The sequence below is a fragment of the Leuciscus leuciscus genome (genome assembly GCF_965113295.1).
Source record: "Leuciscus leuciscus genome assembly, chromosome: 13".
Taxonomy (NCBI): Eukaryota; Metazoa; Chordata; class Actinopteri; order Cypriniformes; family Leuciscidae; genus Leuciscus; species Leuciscus leuciscus.
The window spans coordinates 23,898,030-23,921,996 of record NC_138737.1 but is presented as its reverse complement, the minus strand read 5'-3'; the positions used below and the strand labels follow the sequence as shown (position 1 = coordinate 23,921,996).

Genomic DNA, 23,967 nt, shown 5'->3' with positions numbered 1-23,967 from the left:
GTATTTGTCATTCGGTGGCTCTGAATTGTCAAAACACCATTCAAAATGCTTGCTACGGATGCGAAAAACGCAGAAAATCGAACCCGATCCAAATTTTTTTATGATGGACGCAAGTTTCGGAGGCAGTGTTAAGCGTGATTGACATAACGTGAGGTCAAAAATTTCGGATGCAAATTTCGGACTCAGTGTGCAAGGGCCTTAACGGTAACACTCCTTTGTTCAAACTGTCATTAAGAACCAAAAATAAATCTTCACCAATCACTGGCGATAACATTTTATAAAAATCAACAGGAATCCCGTCAATGCCAGGAGTCTTTCCATTTTCCATACTCATCATTGCTGCGTATAACTCATTTTGTGACAAAGATTGTTCAAGCATAGTATTGGATTCCTCATCAATCTTTGGAAGATCATTAAGAAAAGTAGTCTTCATTTTCTCTTTGAGACAATTCATATTTATACAGGTTTGAGTTGAAAACAACAGCATGTTTGCGTATTTCACTAGGCTCAGTAAGTTCTTTCCCAGTGTCAGAGCGTAGTGAATGAATGATACGACTTTGGCCATTTTTTCTTTCTAAATTGAAAAAAAAATTAGATGGTGCATCCATTTGTGAGATGCTTTGAAACCGCGAATGGATTAACGCCCCTTGAGCTTTCATACCCAATAAGTCTGAAAGCAATTATTTTTGGGATTTACTGCTTTAAAAACAAACACCATCACATGTAGAAGTCTCAAAAGATCTAAAATTTCATTTTCTAACATTTTCATTGACTGGGCCATTTCTTTAGTGACATTGAGAGTGTACACTTGACACAATTGTTTAATGTGGACCTTCCCACAATCCCACCATTGTTGTAAGGAAGTATAAAACTGTTTTTGTTTCTTAAAATTTCCCCCCAAAAAATCAATAAACGTTTTATCATTTAAAAGGGATGAATTAAAATGCCAATAAGCACTATTTAAATGCACAGAATTAATAAAAATATTACAAACAACAGAACAGTGATCGGAAAAACCGACTGGAATTATTTTACAGTACATTCTCTAGTAAGATTTGCTTGATAATTAAACACATAAAGCCTATCCAGTCTTGCCATAGAAATAAGATTATATCTTCTATGTGCCCAAGTATATTGTCTGTTATTGTGATGCACATTCCTCCAAACATCACATAAATCAAATGTTCTTATCAATTGTGTGAGAGCTTTTTGTGAGGCAATATGTGGCTCCAAATGATTCCTGTCTAATTTATCATTTTCAGTACAGTTAAAATCTGCACCCCTTTTGTAGGGGCATACATATATATATATTTTTAAATGTCATTATAGTATTTTAAAACTTGGCTTTAACTTTTTTTTAAAACAGCCTTTAACTATTTATTCTATTTCACAAGAAATTGGTAGTGATTTTCTTTGAAAACAGAACAGCTACTCATCCACTATTAGAAGACATATGACTAAAAAAAAATTGCCCATCCCACTCTTTTTTCCAGTCTACCTCATTTTTTAAGTCGCTATGTGATTCTTGAACAAACATAACATCAATATGATTTTGTTTTATAAATTCAAACAAACACATTCTCTTCTGACTGTCTATGGCACCATTTAAATTGAGAGTTCCAATTTTAAAATCTCTCATAAATAAAAAATAAAAAATAAAAAACATAAGTAGGCTAATTAAAAGAAACAGTCAGCAAGGCAAAGCCTTCTACCAGAAAAAAGAAGTTACACCATATCCTGTTTTTCATCATTAAGGGTTTGCTTTCTAAGTTTACTCACAATATTCCTGAGACGGTAAACTTCTTTATCTGCAAAAAGTCCTTCTTTCATTAGAATTTTTGCATCATTAAGGAAAGTTGAGCGATCGGGAAGTAATCTTCAACCTGAATTCCATGTAGGCCTTGAGTTTCTTTCAAAAATTTCCTCAACGTTATATACTGTTACCTGATTTTCATTTTCATTTTGCGATGAAAGATAAGAACAATCAGAAATGTTGGAATCTGTAGAGTCACTGTCATTATCTGAGACTAAACTTTCAGCCTAATTTTTGTCTTTTTTTACTTGTTTCATTACCTTGATCTGGACTTTTTTTCCTTTTAGTAGGGACTTTGAAGATTGACTCTGTTTCCATCTCCAATTCAACAACTCCCTCACTGACCTGTTTATCAGAAGGTGTCATTTTATCTGTTGTTACAGTGATACCATTGCTTAAATGACCTCATAACCCATGAGATCAGGGATCCACTGTTTCGATCAGAACAGACCTGCTGTAACTTCAGCCATAGTGGGTTTATTCTGAACCGACCCACCAGAACCTGCCTCGACAGCAGCAGGGGCCACAACATCCTCTGTGACAGACACAGCTTCAGAAAGATTACTCTGAGAGTTTGTCTGTACAGTAGCATTTTCGTCCACTTTTTTAGGAAAAGCACGCATCAGATGGCCAATTTTGCCACAGCCAAAGCATTTCATTATCGTTTCAGACGTTGCATAAACCATATAATTAAAGTCCTCAACTTTAACATTAAAGGACAGATTCAGCTCGTCAGCATTGTTTTTCAGAATCATGACCTGTCTCCGAAAAGACACTACATGTTTCAGCGAGGGTGATTTACAGAAACAAAGGGAGGGATATTTGACAAAATAATCTTTCTGGAAGGGCTACTAAGAGGGAGTAGGCCTACATGTGTAAGCGCATCATTAATTACGACTCTGGTTTGAACAACCTCTTTTTGGCTTTTTCGATCGCGTTTAAAAATAAAACAATCACATTATTCATTTTAGATGCAGAAACAATAGCGTTGTAACCAACTACATTGCCAACCGCTAAAGCACAATCCTCTACACTGAATTTACACAAAATCTTAATCCCATGTCGCTGAGTGCAAACATGCAAACTCCCACAACTTTCTCTATAGAAAACTGCGCCCCTACACCAAATAATATACAAAAAACATAAACAAACAAACAAACTACAGAAAAGTTAGAAATCACTCTCACCACACGCTTCTAACTCGCTCCGCAAACGCTCGCACATGCGCACAGAGAGAGAGAGAGAGAGAGAGAGAGAGAGAGAGAGAGAGAGAGAGAGAGAGAGAGAGAGAGAGATAGTGTGTGTAGAGAGTAAGAGGAAAGAGAGAGCCCCAAGAAAGCGACCCAGAGAATAAGAGAGCCCGAGCACCAAAGAGAAAGAGCAACAGTTACAATTTTCTTTTATCCCTTCCTGACCATGTGACTAAAACCCAATTGTGAGACGTTTAAACTGACCAATCAGATAATTCCAACTTCCCCCATTGAACTAAAGGTGTGACAATTCATCGATCCCCAAAGTACACAGATATTGGCCTACAGGCTTTGATCACTATCTGTGTCTTTGGGAACTCCAAATGGTCCTTGTGGTAGAAAGAGGGGGTATAAAAACAGTCAAGCAAATGTCTTTGTTCGTTTAAAATATCTTGGATTATTTTCAATCCTACATAGTCATTGTCTTGTGTATTTAGCCGTCATGTTTGTCATGTGTCATGTGTCTTTGTTTTTTTTTGTTTTTTTTTGTTTTTACTGCTGTTGGTGAGTCTTATGTTTCATGTTTTGCCAAGCCAAGCCAATCCAATCCAAGCCAAGCCAACCCAAGCCAAGCCAAGCCATGCCAAGTTTTTGTTTTGTATTTTGTTTTATGTTTTGGATCTTTGAATAAACTGCACTTGGGTTCTACAAACTTGCCTCCAGTGGATCCCTACGTTACAGTCAACCAAGTTCACTTGTCTTATAATAGCTTCGATATTTAAATGTGACTCAAAGTTTGTTGTCCATGATGAGGACAGTAGATCTGTGTAGATTTTACTGCCCTTCCACCCCTAGGGGCCCAGAAACGGCCCCCGGAAGAGCAAAATTCACATTTCAAATGGCTGTAACTTATTTTATTTTTTTCGCAATGATGAAGTAATAATATTTTTGCAAACCAAGAGATAAGATTCAACTTTCTATATCCTTGTGATTGTTCACTTTTATTGTAACTAAAATGAAAGGCTACCCCCAACACGACTGATGCTGATAGAATGGATAATACATCCTGATGTTAGTGGCATAGGCCTATGCATATGTTAGTGGTACTGTAGATCCAATGGGGGAAGCATCACCCAAAGCTGGCATCAGCAGGCATACATTGCAACAAGTGTGTTGCTGTTGTCAATTTAACAGTGTATGGGATCTATTGGGGGAAGCTTACACCCCTAGCGGCAGCAAAATCTGATACAACAAGCATGTTGTATAATCGTGGAACTATTACTAAAACTAGTGTAGTTTGGCAGGGGAAGCATACACCCTACATCAATAGCTCCGACTAGCAGCAACAAAACGGATACAACAAACATGTTGTTTAATAACAACTATTGCTAAAACTAGTGTAGTTAGGCAGGGGAAGAATACACCCTACTGCAATAGCTCAGACTAGCGGCAACAAAATCTACATAGGAAAACGCCTCGGTTACGACTGTAACCTCGGTTCCCTGAAGAGGGAACGAGCGTTGCGTCGAAACTGACGCTATGGGGAACGCTTTGCGTGATGACGTCTTGAAGCACATGTCAAATCAGTCCAATGGTGTGGCGGAACGTCAGAGGCGGGTGACGTCACGCTGACAGGCATGAAGGAGATATGGCAAGGCGACGCAACGCTCGTTCCCTCTTCAGGGAACCGAGGTTACAGTCGTAACCGAGGCGTTCCCTTTCAAGGGAACTCCCGTTGCGTCGAAACTGACGCTATGGGGAACGTCTATACCAACGCCTCCATAGCTACAAATGTCTGTCCTGTGTGTATCAAGTGAGCAGCACTAAGAAGACAAAACATGAGACCCTGGAGCAGAGTCTAAATCCAGAGAGTAGAACCTGACGAAGGTGTGCGGTGAGGACCAGCCTGCCGCATCACAGACGTCCTGTAACGAAACTCCTGATATAAGGGCCTTAGAGGCCGCCATACTCCTAGTAGAGTGCGACCGGACAGCCAAAGGAGAAGGCTGTCCAGCCGCCTCATAAGCAAGTGAGATAGCCTCAACCACCCACTTGCTCATCCTTTGCTTAGACACCGGACCTCCCTTGTTAGGAGACCCAAAGCACACAAATAATTGATCACTTTTACGCCACAGGGCAGCTCTGTGGACATAAGCGTCTAACGCCCGAACTGGGCAAAGCAAAGTGAGATTAATCCAGGTGTGCCTGACCTCAGTAGTCACAACAAAAATAATCAGACACACCTGGATTAATCAGTTTGTCCAATAATGGCAGACAGGAAACAAAGGAGCTGGCTGAAGTTCAGGAAGTAGTGCAGCAGTGCATAAAGCCAATTGTGCGTTCATGTGCTGGTTTAAAAGGGGATATGTATCGATAGTAGAAACATTGATCAGCAACGCTGCTATTGGCTGCTCAGCGTGGCCAAAGAGCGCGCTCAGTTTTTCTCCTCAGCAGAGCAAGAACTAGTCAAAGTTAATTCGAAATTTTAATGTTTAATCAAAATGCCAGGGAACACCTCAAAGTCTACAAAAGCCAGGAGAGAGGGCTGGCAAAAAGTAGCAGACAATTTAAATCCGTAAGAAGTGGCCATGTTAGATGTTTTTATCACTTATTACCCTATATTTTTGTATTTTAATAATTGCATAATTACTTTGTTCATTGTAATGTCAGAGTCACCACACTAGAACATGGGAACAAATAAAAGTGAAGTACAAAAATATTCTACATATAATGGTAATTTTTATAGTCTCTTTAAAAGGCACTGTTAAATAAATGGTTGTCTGTTTATAAAAGCAACCAAGAAAAAGGCGGAGAAAAAAAAAGAAAAGATCTTAGTAGCCTACACTGTAAAATAATTTTTGCTGCATTAAATTAAGGCCGTATAGTAATTTCAACTGTTAAATCTTGAGTAATGATGAATTGCTTTGACTTGTGAAAGTGAAAACTGATAAACTTATGTTAATGTAAAAATATTTTGCCATGAGTTATTGATCACATTTTTCCCGAGTGTAGTTCATTGCAATGACATTGTGTTTTCCTCTTTTGTGCACTTTTACATAATACACCAACACAGTGTATTGTATCTGTTCCCAAGAAAATATGGCTGAAATATGTGCAGTAAGTGGACATTTTCTAACTTTCCAAAGGAAAGAAAGTATAAGACTTTGTAATGTCCATTTGTTTCCATTGCACTGGACAGGGAATAAACCCTCTCAGATAACTGTCATACCTGCAAGTGCATAAAGAACTTTACTTAATTTATACTTGTATGCTTTATTGCTGCAATATAAGTTGCAGGATTCCACATCTACAGAAAGGCCAACAGAAGAGTCTGCACAGACAGAGGAGACATAGGCCTACAGGTGGGCAGTGTATAGCCAACTTTTCCTTTTTATTTGTTGCATGAGGCATGTGTCTAATATCTCTTGTTGCAGGCACTTGACCACTGGCTTTTCTTTTCAAAGAACCATTGAAATAAAATTCAAGGAACTAAGCATATTTGTCTTTTATTAAACATTTAATGAAAAGGTTTTTTTTATTTTTTTATTTTTTATGTTGTGTAATATGGCACATGCAACAATGTCCCAGGCCCTGTCAGGTGTGCAACCCCTCAGACTTATCAGACACTGGAATCTTCCCTTTAGATAGCCAAAGTTCATTTCATTGTGTGCTCTTGTCCTGGCTTGAGCTGCATTGTAACTGGTTTGGGTCAGGGAATGGGGTCATGCAGGCAGGAACATGTCATAATCACCTATGAAAAAATGCAGTTCTGTTAGGATCAGCATAAGTGTATGTAATACAGTGAGCTTGATATTTAATTGTGGAACTTTCCTTACTTTCAAATAATGTGCATACATGTGAATCTCTGAAAATTCTTAAGTCATGCACAGATCCTGGCCATTTTGCTTTCACATTTGTGATATGGAAGATTTTAGTCAACTGCCTTTTTTAAAATTTGATATAATAGTACTAATCTGGAATATTAAGAATCACAAAAGTAACTGGGCTGCACATTTACATTGTGAACCCCCCTTTCTGTTCACATAATCCCTTCATTGAGGCCTTGATGGCAGTGTATGTTCTAGCCTATAGTCTATGGTACCAATCACGTTAGTGAAGCCTGAGTGACATACACTCACCTAAAGGATTATCAGGAACACCACACTAATACTGTGTTTGACCCCCTTTCGCCTTCAGAACTGCCTTAATTCTACGTGGCATTGATTCAACAAGGTGCTGAAAGCATTCTTTAGAAATGTTGGCCCATATTGATAGGATAGCATCTTGCCGTTGATGGAGATTTGTGGGATTCACATCCAGGGCACGAAGCTCCCGTTCCAACACATCCCAAAGATGCTCTATTGGGTTGAGATCTGGTGACTGTGGGGGCCATTTTAGTACAGTGAACTCATTGTCATGTTCAAGAAACCAATTTGAAATGATTCGAGCTTTGTGACATGGTGCATTATCCTGCTGGAAGTAGCCATCAGAGGATGGGTACATGGTGGTCATAAAGGGATGGACATGGTCAGAAACAATGCTCAGGTAGGCCGTGGCATTTAAACGATGCCCAATTGGCACTAAGGGGCCTAAAGTGTGCCAAGAAAACATCCCCCCACACCATTACACCACCACCACCAGCCTGCACAGTGGTAACAAGGCATGATGGATCCATGTTCTCATTCTGTTTACGCCAAATTCTGACTCTACCATCTGAATGTCTCAACAGAAATCGAGACTCATCAGACCAGGCAACATTTTTCCAGTCTTCAATTGTCCAATTTCGGTGAGCTCGTGCAAATTGTAGCCTCTTTTTCCTATTTGTAGTGGAGATGAGTGGTACCCGGTGGGGTCTTCTGCTGTTGTAGCCCATCCGCCTCAAGGTTGTGCGTGTTGTGGCTTCACAAATGCTTTGCTGCATACCTCGGTTGTAACGGGTTATTTCAGTCAAAGTTGCTCTTCTATCAGCTTGAATCAGTCGGCCCATTCTCCTCTGACCTCTAGCATCAACAAGGCATTTTCGCCCACAGGACTGCCGCATACTGGATGTTTTTCCCTTTTCACACCATTCTTTGTAAACCCTAGAAATGGTTGTGCGTGAAAATCCCAGTAACTGAGCAGATTGTGAAATACTCAGACCGGCCCGTCTGGCACCAACAACCATGCCACGCTCAAAATTGCTTAAATCACCTTTCTTTCCCATTCTGACATTCAGTTTGGAGTTCAGGAGATTGTCTTGACCAGGACCACACCCCTAAATGCATTGAAGCAACTGCCATGTGATTGGTTGATTAGATAATTGCATTAATGAGAAATTGAACAGGTGTTCCTAATAATCCTTAAGGTGAGTGTATACTGTAATCGGCATGGTCATGATTGCATGATCTTCATAAAAAATTATGATAGCCTAAAAAAAAACAAAAAAAACAACTGCTTACAACATTGGGTCTTAAGTGGCTTGGAAATGCCACAAAAAAACCTAAAACTGTTTTTTAAACCTAAAAGCGCCAGGTAAACTCCGAATGACATGACAGACAGCACTTTCCATCAAGTTCTCCACATCTCCAATAGTGTAAAGGAAAGAGCCACGCACAAATAATCTTAGGGCAATGCAAACAGTTTGTGCTGTAGTTAAAGCCCGACTCCGACAAGTCGAAAATAAATGTGCGTATCCAACAAATTAATAATCTAAACGACAATCTCACGAGTCACGAGAAAAAATGTATATCTCAGAAAGTGCACTATCGCGCTGCGCTGGACTTCCCGTATCAGCTCCGCTTATGAAGCCACAGTCTAATCCTGTTTACATGAAATAAGCCTGCTCCCGAGCAGGTTTAAGCTTGCGCACCTGTTGCTATGACAGCAAGTCCAGGATGAACGTCGAAGAACCAAACAATCCAAGATCATGCCAAATCGCCAACAATCAAATCCAGCTAAGTGAGTTAGCGACGTACGAAGAACTGGCCCCAGCCCAGGTGAGAAAAAGTAACGCAAAAGTAATGTAACATTACTTTTCATAAAAAGTAACTAACACAATTAGTTACATTTTTGGGGAGTAACGCAATATTGTAATGCATTACTTTTAAAAGTAACTTTCCCCAACTTGCCCATCCCTAGGATTCATTTTCCAAAGCACATAATCACTGTGGCCCTATTTTTATTATTCTGAGACTCTGATTGGTGTGTCATTAGTTTTGCTACTAAATGTTTACACATGGATACATTTTTGCTATTTGAGTTCACAGTGTGACACTTGAGTTAATTATGTGTTTTGCAAAATGAGGGCATTTTTGTGTAGTGTTTTGCAGAAAACATGGAGAAAATTGGAACATGTGTGAAAACAGGTGAAATGTGTTAAATGTGCGAAAGGGGCTATTACTTACCTTATTCTAGTAGAATTTCTACTTCGTTTCAGCACAATGACCTTAATAAAAGCATTTGCAAATTATTGAAGAGTAAACACTAGTGACATACTTTTATCCCCATAGGTTTTATTCCCTTGGATATTCGATACAAAAGAACTCCACAATATATTGATTAAAATAATATTTAGTAGAGAAATTGTAAATAGTAGTAGAACATGTAAATAATGTAAACATGTAAATATAAATTACTTTGTTATCGGCACTGCAGTATTGCACACATTTACATATAAATGACTTTGATACTTGTACTGCAATAATGTAAACATGTACATATAAATGACTTTGATACCTGCACTATAATAATGTAAACATGTAAATATAAATTAATTTGATACGTGCACAGCAATAATGTAAACATGTACATATAAATTACTCTGATAAAGTGTTAAACATTTCCTGTAAAACATTGTTATTTATATATAAAAAAATAAGTTTTCGCTATGTACAAACAAGCAGACAGATGGATCAAGGCTGTAACCAACAAGTGGCATCTTGATGGTGAATAATGTTGCGTTGCGGATTGTTGCTGCTGGTATTACAACAAACTCCCAGCCTGAACTTTTCCAAAGGCAGAATCCACCAATAAATCCTTGCTGATCTTGATTGTGGTGGCCAAAGGGGAGGTAGTGTTGGTAAAGTCCTAATACAGCCGGGCCACTTGGAGGACTGAGAGGTCAGGCAGCTCGCTGGTCACACATCTGTTAGGTCAGTGGTTCTCAAAGTGGGGTCCGCGAAATAATTTATAACAGTTTTTCCGGACTATGAGTCGTGTTTTATTTATCATCTGAAACCTGCTATTTATTCCAAAGTGACTTATATAATGCATTTAACATCAAATAATCTAAAAAGTAGACACTTAAAGGTTTCTATAGATAATCTATCTATATCTCTTATGTCTGTGCGTCAATATTCTCTGTGTTTTGGTTGATTTTGGGGCACGTGGAGACAGGAGACGTGGAGACAGACAGTTTTCTTTATTTTTCAAAGGCATGACATTTTGTAGTCATTTTTAATGTATACACAAATAGAAAATAGACACTTTACTGATTTGAATGATGTACTATTATCTGTATGACCATAAATAAGAGTATTAATTTGTTTCCACTGCTGAGGAAAAAAATCCAAGTGATTGAACAGTCACCTCTCGCACGCACAATATGTCAGTAGCACTGCTAATTTGACATCGCAGCCTGTTCATTATCAAAATAAAATACTGTCAACTGAATTTATAAAAAGTTCTGCTTAATTTAATTTGTCTGTTGTACACTATGAAGGGTACTCCTGAAATTAAGAGAAAAAAAGTATTAAGTAAAGGAAATTCCTTAGTTTTTAATCTGCAGTTTGACTTTTGATATTTTACATTATATTAATCTTCCTTTTTTATTTTATTTAGCTTTTTTCAAATACAATTACAATAACAAACAGACAAGACACAAAGGAGGCAACAACAATAACAACAAAATTAAAGAAGAAGAAAAAAAGAAAATCAACTTTATCAAATCAAGTCATGTGACACTATATTTATATAATTCAAAAAGGGTTTCCAGATTTTCTCAAATAATTCACCCCTGCCTCTCATTGAATATGTGATCTTATCTAAGGGTACACAGCAGCAAATCTCCAACAACCACAATTCAATTGGCACATCAGTGTCTGCTTTCCATTTCAAAGCAATTATTTTTTTTGCTATTATTAACAGCATTTCAGTAAGCTTAATAGCTTGACTGTTGTGGAGGTTAGAGTTGGTAAAATTGCCTAATAAACACACCTCTGGATCCACTGGAAAATCAATTCCATGAATCTGTGATATACTATCACATACTCTCACCCAAAACTTAACTTTACTTTAGGACACAACCAGGTGAAATGCAAAAATGTTCCTTCTTTTGTACCACATCTGAAGCAGAGGGGTGAAATACTGTTGTTAAATGTATGTAATCTAGATACAGTCTAATAAAGAAATTAAACGGAAATTAATCTATACTTAGAATTCAAGGTTGAGGTGATCCCATCTTTACATAATTGACCCCACAGGTCCCCATCTTTTCTTACCCCCAAATCCTGCTCCCATCTCCTTCTGGATTTATCTGGGTCATCTAAAGGCTGATTTGAGATCAGAGCTTCATATATTCTTGAGATTGTTTTATATAGTGGTTTATCAGAATAACAGAGTTGCTCAATAAATGTCAAATCCGGTATCTAAGGATACGTTTTTTGCTTTGACCCTTAAACAATCTCGGCAGATAACTAAATAATTCTTTATTACTCAAATTATATCTATTTTTTAACTGTTCAAACAACATTAAAATATCACCATCAAAACAATGCTCCAACAGTGTAATTCCTTTATCTGCTCATATCTTTTTTTGTTTTGTTTTGATGACTCATTGGTAGCAATCTCTTATATTTGTGTGAGTGAATGCAGCACAATCGCGAACATAAATGAACAACTTTAAAGGAGATTTTCTCAATGTTTAGACTTTTTTGCACCCTCAGAATCCAGATTTTCAATAGTTGTATCTCGGCCAAATATTGTCCTATCATAACAAACCACACATCAATGGAAAGCTTAATTATTCAGCTTTCAGATGATGTATAAATCTCAATTTCAAAAAATGTACCCATGTGACTGGTTTTGTGGTCCACGGTCACATATGAGTTTGAATTATTTTACATAATTGGATGTCATGCAATATTTTTGAATGGTTAGAAAATAATAATGCTCATAATACTCTGAAATGCCTGTTAAAATCAATTCCAGGCAAATACTCATCTGTAATAACAAAATTAAAAAGGTAAATTTTCTATACTGATAGGTCATCCAAAAGTGATCACCGTAGATCAAAATTTGCCACCCAAATAAACATTACATCAGTTTTTATAGTGAAATTACATTGGCTCTCGTATGCCTCATGACCGTTTGCGTCATTACGTCAGCTTTGATTGTGAAATGGCATTGGCTCTTGTGTGTCTCGTGATTAATTGTGTCATGCTAAAGAGTCACGCATGTCCGAATCTCGTGCGAATTAGTACGTCACGCATGGCAACGATCACGTGTGATTCGTATTTATTCGAACACCTTCTGTCAATGATCACATTATAATTATGTTTCCACCTTAAATCGCTGACTTCCATTTAGGATCTTGTCATTTTCCGTGGACTCATCTGCAAATATTTTTCTTTTTCTCACCCGCTGTGTCTGGTGTTGATAAAAATGAGCCACACACTTCATGTCCCGAGATGTCTTTTCAAACTGAGAAAATTGATCTCTGAGTGTTGCCACAAACAAATGCAAAGATTCAAGCAATCGCTCTACAGTATCTAAGATTATGTCACGCTTCTGCAACGTGTCACTCGTGGCATTGAACCTATTCAGCACAGTATCCCATAGATTCGCCATTATTGCAGTCTCCAATTTATCAAGTTTATGACAGAGCACTTTGCACTTTGCATCATACTTCTCCTCTGCATGTGGCAAACCTTCCCAAGGCCTCTCTTATTGCACTGTAGTTTTCTCTCAAAGCTTTGGTGGATTTAGTTCTTCAACTCCATCTAGAATTTGACAGTGGTTCAAGAGTACAGCTGATCTTCACATCCTTGTTGTTAAGTATCCGACTCCAACGGTGAGGGGATGTGACACAAAACGCATACAGTGACTGAAGTAGATCAAAGAAATCACTTGCATCTTTACAGCTGTTTCAATGCTGTTTACACCAACAAGATTAAGCGATGGTCCAGCACAAGGCACATTATGAATCAGAGGGTTTACTTTTTTCAGATGTGCCTGAAGACTGTTATATATACCAGCTATGTTACTGCCAGTGCTGTTACTTTGTCCCCGGCAATTTTACAAATCTAAGCCCAGATCATGAACCATTTTTATTATGCATTCAGCAAGACCATGCATTATTATGCATTCAGATGCATTCGAAACCAATGAATCTCTCAATGAACCACTTTCCCTTCCTCGCTGACAAATCTAAAAACGAATGTCAACTGGTCAACGTGAGACATATCAGGGGTTTAATCTACGATGACTGAGAAATACTTAGCATGCTGTAGTTCATCTGTAATTGTTTTCTTAACTTTCTCACCCATTAAGCAAATGAACTCCTCACACAGAGTAAATGACAGGTATGATGTGTTCCCTCGTCCCTTTTGACAAAGCTTTTCTATGTGTTCTCTTAAAAATGGATCAAACTGAGCAATAAGTTCCAGCAATCCAAGGTAATTGCCATTACTTGATTAGCACAAAAGTTCATCATAGCCTCTGAATGCTAGAATTTAATTACAGCCACAATGCGCCTCAAGACCTCCTTCCAATATTTTCCCTCAGCATCAGCATTATACAAAACATGAAAAATATTCTAGTAATATATATAAATTCTAGTCTAGTCTAGTCTAGTATAGTCTAGTAATTATCTGGTGGTGACATCATTGTCTAGCTGATTCCTCAGGACACTCTGGGACGTCCTAAAGCCTTCTTCACTGCAGCCATAAAAACAGTGACAAAAACAGACAAAAAACAGTCAAATATGGGGTTTGTGATAAAGTTTAAATGGCAAAATAAAGCTCTTTGCAAATATGTAAAATGCATCTGATTACTCTACTCAATAATCTAGAAAAATGTGAATCAGCATCATAACAACTGAAGCAGCAAAATTTTCACATTTGGCTTCAGCTGTACCCTGTTGTTCAAGTTGGAAGCAGGACCATAATAACGTTCCATTTTTGGAAAGGTGAGGGTCAACTCTATGAGTCTCATGCTTGTCTGAGGAGGATGCCTCATAATCAAGGTCCTCCTCAACTTTATCAGCTGTCTCAGACACATTGTCCTCTATGTCACTTTCACTGTCAAAGAACTGACAAAATCTCATTGACAGAAAAGCTTTGCTTAGAGGTCATTTTCAATTTAGAGAGAGCACAAAGAGAAGTGGTTAAGAAGGCTTCTGTGGGAGCGTTAATATGTTTTCTCCTCTCCTATGTTATTTTTCCCCTCCCCCACGGCACAAAATATCAAAGTTCTTGCAAGAGTTACGGTTTCCCTTCCCTGGAAAAATATAATTGGCACTGGAAATATCTAATTTCTTGTGAGAATTATGATTCACCCTCCACCATGTTGTATGAACTATCAGTGGTTCTCGCAATATTACAGGTAGGCCTATGGTTATGTTAGGTTAGGCCTCTAAAGCTGAGGAAAGTTTTTTGAAGATCATAAAGTTTCAAGTTATAATGACCTCAATATCTTCCAAAACAATCAAAACAAATGTGTGTAATTTTTTTAGATTTCTCATGTTTTATATGATGTTTTATTAACAAAGTTCGGGAGGAGCACGTTCAGATAATTAACACGAGTGGAGAGCACTCAGCAATCAATGATAAGAGGTGTATATATATTCCGCAGTCTCACCTCAATCCATTGACAGTTTAGCTGCATCCCTCCACCGCCCCTTCTCCACACTTCTAGTCCTAACCATTTACATACGGGGGGAGTACTCTGGATTCAGGCTGAACTCCGAGCTCGGAGCCCTCCCCCCGGACAGCACGCCAAATACGCATTAAACTTTACTCCCTCTAATTGTATGTAAGTGTGAACTCGTGAAATAGCTGGTTGGCTAAATGAGCCTGGGGTCAAATTGACCCCAAAGAACACTGATGCTACAAAATGTGTACAGGACATTGAAAACATATCATCATGTTCATTTAATGTTTACCCAGTTGTCCCCATTAAATTAGGAAAAGTCATTAAATATGAAGCAAAATGTTTTTTTTTTTTTTTTTTTTTTTTTTGTCAATCATGTATTTAGAACGTTAAACACGTGTTTTATATTGTTTAGAAGTGGGTAGGTTTAGGGTTGGAGTGGGGTTAGTTGCTCCAAAATATAAAATTATTAATATGAATAAAATCATGTCTACATTTACAAATGCAAATAATTATGTGTCTTGATCTGACGCATGAGGCAAACAACTGGAAAACAACGGGGTACCCTGCGCGTCGAAAAAAGATGCTAAAGGGGCATCCTGTGCGTTAAAAAGTGACGCTGAGGGGTCCTGACCAAGAATCAATATGTGACAAGTTGGGTGTGGGAATGTGTTTCGGAGAGAATTTAACTCCATGCTTCCCAGAACTTTTCCAAGTGTTTAATGTGTCTTCTTGGAAGGACAGCTAACTTTTCTTAACTATGAACTTCAATAAATGCAAGAACATGTTCAGGCTTAGTGAGCTTAGATCTTGAAGCTGTACTCAGGGTTTCAACTGTGACCTCCATCAGGGCAAACGTGGCTCAGTTGTGTGAGCAAAAGCGTTGCCAGGTGTCTGACAAGAAATAGAATAGTGTGCAAATGTGTTCAGGGATTCCATGTGTTCACTGCAAGGTTGTTAGTTCAGTGCAAAGTTTTGATAAGTTATTTAAGTTAAAATAAAATTAGGGGAAAAGATTTGTACGAATTGTAAAAAAAAAAATATATATATATATATATACTGTATATATATATATATATAAATATATATATATATATATATATATATATATATATATATATATTTATACCATGGTCTGGGTGAATACTCGATTCTGATTGGCTGCAGGGTGTCCATTAAAAAGTGATAGAGGACACCTAGTAAAGGAGTTCTGGTGAAACTGACTGTTTACCGTTTCGAAATTAATAAATAAATGCGCTGGCTACATCAGCTGTAAGTAACCATAGCAACAGGCAGTAAACTGAAGGGTTCTACGAGCTTCGCTGCGCGTCGGACGGTTCACACCTCGCCGTTGTCCATTAATACCTGACAATGGACACCTTGTTGGGCATTAACCCTTACATATATATACCGCTGTTTACATTTTTAGTGAAGTATGACAAAAAATATGTTAGTAATATAATTTGAAGTGAATCAGAGCTAACTGTAACGGTCATCAGCTGGAGTGCCCTCGAGAACCACCAGAGGGCACTCCACTTCAGATTGTCATTTTCCCTCACAACTACATTTCCCATAACTCACTGCCCGGACTACATTTCCTACTGCCCGGACTACATCATCACTGATCACATTCACCTGTTTGTCATTACCTTGTTTAGCTCACCCCTTATAAGCCTGGTTTTCACATTCAATCACTGCGTAGTTTTGTATGTGTTGCACTGCTTCTTTTAGCATTTCTTTGGTTCCCTGTTTTCCGGTTTCTTGGATTCTCTGCCTCCGGTTTCTTGGATTCTTCTGATTCTCAGAGCACTTCGTGACACTAACATCTCAGCAAATAAAGTACATTTCCAGAAATATTGAGATTTATTGTGCTTGAATGTTAAAATGGCCCTCCTATGAGATGTCAATCACAGCAATGATGCTGTGCTAAATGCTTAATAATAATTGTTAAATTAAAATTGTTCATGTGTGGATAGGGGTATCCCAACAGGGGACGTCCCCTGAATGTTGCGAGCATCCACTTAGGTCCGCATTAGGTCCGCTTTGTAATGTGATGAACATCCCCCATGTCCTTTTAACATTTAGAACCCTACACAGACGTCCAGGGGAAGTTCGCAGTGGCTGTTCAGGGGACGTTTTGTTAGTTGGGTAATAATTATATAAATAATATATAAATCATATAAAATAATTTCAATGGTAATCATCACTAAAAGCCAGACAATTTTGCATTTAAAAATCTTTACTTAGTGACCTTTAATTTGGAGCAAGAGAAACTGGGGGAGTGAATTTACTGCGTCAGATGTGTCACTTTGCTTACAGCTGATTGGCTGTTTGAGATATAACTATATTTTATAGAAATATAATTATATTTTGACATAACCTGCCCCAGAGCAGATTAGCTGTGGAGTGTAAGTTACTATGGTGATGAACACTTTCATGGTGCCTAAAACCCAGGGTTGGCGCAAGCCGTTAACTAAACTGAAACAAACCTGCTAGCCACCTAAACCAGCTTCATGGTATAGGCCCTAGGGTAGTAAATAAAACGCAATTTTTGTAAAACTTCTTTGTTAAAATTAGTAACATTTTGAGATTCTGCAAGGTGTATGTAATCTTTTGACCACAACTGTACAATTATTGCAAAAAGTGGCTGTTTCATGGCATTTTAGCTCAACAACCACAACAACAATAATTAAAACAGTTGGTCACTGCAAAACATTTATTATAATATTAAATATAATTTATGTGTTGCTTGCAAGAAAATATTTAGTCAAAATTCATGGCCAATTCTAAATGCATGTCAAAGGAGAAAAATGCTCTTTGCATCTATAATGGTGTAGTTACAGCATCTACCAGGAGGTGCTGCCTGGATTATGTTAACCAGCAAAACCTTGACTCTTTGGATGCTGCAGGCTGAATTATTCCTTACAAACACTGTAAAAAAAAATTATAATAAAAAAAAATTATCTAGCAGTAAAATAAAATTGTTACATTTTTTTTTCAATTAAAACTGAAACTATAAATGTGCATTACAATACGAATTAAACAACAAGTCCTCCAACTTATACGACCATAATGGTCGTTTGCACCTTTCCTTAAATACGACCCACTGCATCATTTCCTAAAATAGTGCCCCTATAGGCGGCGGGAGATATGCCACGCAGAGTCGCCTTGATGCATTGTGGGTTTTCTACGAGATGGCTAATCCGTGGCTAATACAGGTAGGCTATATTGATAATAACCTTGATAATATGATAATTTTTGAACAAAATAATGTGCAAGGCGCTTGTGCTGTTTCATCTTGCGTTGTGGTGATTTTTTAACTTGTTAGAGGTTTTTACTTGAGAATAACGTATGAAATAAGAAACACAATGAAATATCTAACGTAACGTTAGCCTAACAGTTAACGTTAAATGGAAAAGTTATCCTACAGCGTGAACATCACAGGTGACATTAAACTTCGCTTTTATTCATATTTATCGACTTAACATTATTAAAAAGAGATGGATTATTGTTACTGGACATAATTATATCGTCTATTCAAGATTGAATAGGCCTGACGTTAATACGTCGCGTGTCAAATCATTAAGGGACGTTATTTTTCTCATTATTTGAACATGAGGGTCAAATCATTTGACCAGATCACATGCATTTTAAAGTTAGTATTTAGTGTGAAATCGTTCGGAAATTGGAAACGTTGTGTGTAAGGGACCATGTAAAAAGTCCACACATTTTGTTAAAACGTCCATTCCATATTTCGTTAATCTGACTCGATCATCCAAATACTATTTTAAAGTATTTAACATGTGAATTAGGCCTACGTTTCAGTTAATTATTAATTGACGTACATTCATATTTGAGATAATATTTTCCAGAAATATCCAATTGTGGAAATTAATAAATAAATACTGCAAATATAATCATAGGCCTAACTAATAATTAACAATAAATAAAATAGATGTAATAGTTGTTATTTCAAATAAAATAAATATTTGTAATAAAATAATGGAATTATGTATGATAATAACTAGAATGGAATTGTTTCCACACGTGTGTGTGTGTGTATATATATATATGTGTGTGTGTGTGTGTGTGTGTGTGTGTGTGTGTGTGTGTGTGTGTGTGTGTGTGTGTGTGTGTGAATAGAATAGAATAGATCTTTATAGTCATTGTTAACGTTTAGTGAAAAACTCTCTTCTCTTTCTTAGCTCTTCAGAATTATAAACTGTATGACCAATATATTCATTGTAACATTGTGCTATTTGTCTCTTATTTTTTTATACAGGTGCAAAACCAGGAACAGAATAAACATTCTAGAGGCTAGAGGACAAGGCTAGAGGACAGACAGCAAAGGTGACTAACCCAAGTCATCTGATGTTGATTTTTATCCACTTAAGCATGATCATATTATATTTACCAAACACAGTTAGCACAGTTACTGATTAGCGCCCCCTAATGGTGTGGAAAAATATAACCGCTAAGGTAACAGAGTTAAAGCTGTTACAACCTTTCCAAAACATTAGCTAATTCCAGTTCTTGCAGCATCTGACACCAGTAGGCTACATGTGTCTATTAGTGATGCGCGGGTCGGCTTTTTTTACAACCCGCGGGTCCCGCTTTTATGAAATTATTTGGCCCGCCCCAGCCCGCCCCGCACCACTGTATCTATTTTTACAACCCGCCCCGCCCGCACCCGCGACCATTAAATAGACATAGCCTACTAGGCATAGTAATGTAAATGAAAACAGCCTTTATTTCAGCCTTAAAGTGCTTGGAAACATCGCCCTGTAAACTGGCAATAACAGACGATTCTGAATATGAACCATAAATCAGGTCATATTAATAAGATAATGATTTAAACATTTTCAATATTTACAAAGCAGCGTTTGTATTCATTCTAATTCATCATTCACCTTTTTTTCTTTTAATTATGTAAAATCCCGACCTCAATTTCTCCCGCACCTCATCTTCCATCTTCACTTTTATTTCTCCGTCTTTGTTGTTGTGGCTGGCGGCGGGAGCTGCTTTGCGCGAGCTGTGTCACGTGACGCCAAAGGTTTGGGGAAATCACGCAAGTTGCATTGCTACGGCCATATCAAATAACCTACTAAAATATGATTAGATTGATATTCCCAAATATTTAATATAGGCTGGACATTGCATGCAACATATGGATTTTTATTTTATTTTGTTTTTAATGACCCTCCCCAACCCAACGACCCGCGCATCACTAGTGTCTATGTGTCCGTGTTTTTATGATCTGTTATACTACATACCTCACGTGTCATTCATATCTGTTTTAGAAGTCAACAACAGTCTATAACTATGTATTATGACATTTGATCTAAAACCTCTTTTATAGCCTTCTTCTGATGCTTTCAATAATAGTCTACCACAAATACAAATACAAATAAAAAAAAAATAAAAAAAAGTCCCTGTGAACTGGAAGTTGCATGTGAAAGGGAATATTGAACAGAGGGCAGGGTTTTACTCTAGCGCTCCTCTTCTCCATCTCTGCTCATAGCAGACTAACGGTTTGAGGGGAGTGGTTAGGCGTTTCCCAACCCAAGCCGTTAAACCTACATCATCAGAGAAGGAACGCCATTCCAGACCAAAAGTAACTTTTCAGATTTTGATGAAAGATTACCACGGCAAACATATTTTTTTTCTGTGTATATACTTGCATAAATTAATTGTTCACCTCAAGACTAGTAATATGCACCAGCAAAGTAAATCGGGTATATTTTGATTTCATGTCGCCTTTAAGTTGATAAAACAATTTTTAAAACCAGGTTCTGAGTAGCATTATACTGTTTCAGTTTTCTTTAAATGTTTTGAAAGTTAAGTCACTGTGGTAACAATATTTTTGGAGACTGTGACTTGTCAACAAAGGGTGAAAATTTTTTTTTTATTATCCCCTCATAACACATATCATTCATGTTTCTTTTTACAGATGCCTACTCTAAAGGATTGCTACATATGCAGTACAAAAATTGGAGTTGCAAGCAAAACATGTCAACACTGTAGTGCCAAGCAGCCATATAAGCAAAAGCTTGAGAAAAAAAAGGAACAGCTTTCCCAAGAATGGATTGACCGGCAAAAAAAAAACTGCAGTGTGAACAAAGTTTATGATGCAACAAATCTACTGGTAGGTTTATCTTTCAGATGTTAGTCATAAAATAGTAAGTACTGTAAATAATCCCTGATATTTAGCTTATACACACATGTCGTTGTTATATTTATATACAAAAGCTTCAACAATTATTTTTTCAGTGCATAAGGACTTAGGTGTAACATCTGTTTGTTTCCATTGTACTCAGGTCTGATAAAGAAGTTCTCTCTCTCTCTCTCTCTCTCTCTCTCTCTCTCTCTCTCTCTCTCTCTCTCTCTCTCTCTCTCTCTCCCTCCATCTCTCCCTCTCCCCCTTATTAGTTTTATAATTCTGTCTCAATTTTATTCCAGCTCCACAAGTGGGAGCTTTTAGAGAGGTTCCCACTCCTTCTCCTTGCCAGGAGAACCTCAAATGGTTTTTCTGCTGAGTGCTTCTGTCCTTGGAAGATGGATACAGAAGAAACTCAGGATGCTTTTCTTACCATAAAGAGGTTGTATGAAAGTCTTCTTAATGGTAATAAACACAAATGCGCAATGCATGCAGAATTTTCACATATTTAATTGCTTATTAGTGCATCCTCAATTATATATATATTATTATGATTATTATTATTTTTTTCTCACCTTAGGTTTTAAAAATTGCATATAAAAACAATACTTCCAATGTTTTTACATAGGGGAAATTACATAATAAAACTTGAGCAGGGTATTATTTTGATAATGTTAAATTGATATTACATTAATAAAAACAACCCATATGTGGACTTAAACGTAATAACAAATAAATAAAATAATAAAACCATAATAACACTTTATTTTATTATTTATTTATTTTTGCTGAATTATTATTTAATTATTATTACTCTCATGTCCACATCACAGTTTCTTTTATCCAACAGTGGCTATAAAAGCACCAAGCAGCACAGGAGAGAGTTTAACACATCAGCAGACCTAGCATCAGATTCCCCATCTCTGCTTACCGGTAATGGTAAAATGTTTCATTCAATTTAACTAACATGTTCTTGTACAGCAAACTATTTTTTTTGCACCTGTCACCCACCAAATAATAATATCTGTCCAAATGCAGACCCTAAGAGTGACACTCATTACACTCATAAAATCATAAATGTTTCATCCTTGAAAACAACAAAATACATTAAATATATTTTGTTTAATTCTACAATTTATTTCCATAGATTACTACATACTATACTATAGTAAACTATATTGTTAAGGTGAGCACATTGTATGAACTGTATCTGTACATGGTGGTGTAATGGTGTATTGGTTTTACAATTTCACACCATGTATGTCTTTGTGCAGCTTAAGGCTGGAATACACTACATGAATTTTACCCATATTTTTGCCTCAATTCAGAAATTGATGCTAGTTGCTAGAAGTCAGAGCCAGCCTACACATTCTGGGCAGTAACATTTCACAGGAAATAATGTAGTGTATGATGGCCAGACTTTTATTTGTATTTATTTTTTAGCTTCAGGCTATGATTATCAAACACTTTCCCTGTTTCACAAACAAGGCTTAAGCTAGTTCCAGACTATAATGCATGTTTCAGCTGCCATAGGGCACATTTATTAAAGTTACTTAAATGTCCTAATTGAACAAACACCGTGTCTTTAGTACATGCGATCAACACCGCGACAGGAGATAAAAGGTTATCTTCCATATTAATAATTTTTTTTGTCCTAACCAGCCGCAACGGCAGCATGTGACGATTCTATTTTAGAAACGGTTTCTCTTTTTCTGTGACGCCGCGCTGGAACAACAAACACAAAGTGTGGCAATGATAATCTTTAAACATACTGTTTATGTGCTTTACTTAATGTTAAAAGCGTGTAATGTGACTCTGAATATCATTCAGTGCTCCAGCTTTGTAGCTGTAAAAGCAACAATGGAGAATTCACATCAGATCTTGAAATTAAACGAATGGGGAAACAAGAACATTCAAACTGTGAACAAACAAGTCTATTATTGGACAAATATTGTTTTAGTGATTCATTATGTATTTTAAATAATGTTTAAATGGTGTAATAAGTGTACATTTCATTATGTAGGCTACTTCACATAACCTGTGTAACACACACAGGTTACATTTTCTTGCGAATGCCGTCAAGATTAGTCTTTACCCTGGTGCTATGCATTTGCAGCGAGAGCCCGGCCCCGCCTACATGCTGTTCTGATTGGCTGTGGGTTTTGATTGATTTTGACGCATCTCGCAGTCGCGTCGCTTTTGGTGTGGACAGGCAAGTTGCTTGTCGCTGGAATCTTATCGCATCGCGTCTGGTTAGGACATGGTGAAAGGCTTAAACCTGGCTTAATATAAGCCCTGTATGTGAAACCGGCCCATGTTGTTTTATTTGGTTATGTGTTTCCTAAGCAATGTAGGCACATGTATTTTAGTTTATTGTGCCCAGAACAGAGGCTACAAGTTGTATAGTGTATTCCAGCAGTTTTTATTTATTTATTTTTATGTGTGCAGAGACTCCATCAGCAGACCCAGCATCAGAGTCTTCATCTCTGCTCAGCCCTGAGTCTGACACTCTTCCTCCTGCATCTTCCTCCTTGGCTTCTCATCCTGTTTTCACCTTCTCTGAGTCTAGTCCTTTACCTTCTTCTTCTCTGGTCTCCTCTCTGCCACCGGCCTCAACTCTTTCTTCCTATTCTAAACTGTCCACTGAGCTAGGCAGTCCAGGTCCAGTATCTTCCTCAGGAAAAGAAAGAAAAAGAAAGAGGAAAGCAGACAATAAAGGTATGTGTGGATTTGTTTTGTTTTTTATTTTAACATAATGAGAGCTTTTTAGAGCTAAAAGAACATGGCCTTTCTCATTGGTTTTTTTTAAAGGCTGGGTTAGAATTCTACAAATGTAAATATTGTAATATTTTCTTTTACACATATTGCAACATATTTATATTAAGCTATTCAGTGTTGTGACCATAACGTACCCAAACCAAGAGTTGATTGTTTGTTGAACTTTTTATTTTACTTGTGTC

The 23,967-nt window shown here is 37.3% G+C and overlaps 1 protein-coding gene across 3 annotated transcripts in view; it reads left to right on the top strand.

Moving 5' to 3' along the window:
• The first annotated feature begins 17,899 nt into the window (after nucleotides 1–17,899).
• Nucleotides 17,900–23,967, top strand: part of LOC309513520 (uncharacterized protein) — a 7,606-nt gene continuing 1,538 nt past the window's right edge. For 2 of the 3 annotated variants that reach the window (XM_082189397.1, XM_082189396.1), the window contains exons 1-5: nucleotides 17,900–18,068; nucleotides 19,133–19,200; nucleotides 20,801–20,995; nucleotides 21,310–21,940; nucleotides 23,456–23,725. In XM_082189397.1, coding sequence (XP_082045523.1) covers nucleotides 21,826–21,940; nucleotides 23,456–23,725 — 385 coding nt within the window. In that variant the 5' untranslated portion in view covers nucleotides 17,900–18,068; nucleotides 19,133–19,200; nucleotides 20,801–20,995; nucleotides 21,310–21,825. The remainder of the gene's footprint in view (nucleotides 18,069–19,132; nucleotides 19,201–20,800; nucleotides 20,996–21,309; nucleotides 21,941–23,455; nucleotides 23,726–23,967) is intronic. The other variant, XR_014211462.1, reaches the window with a different exon arrangement.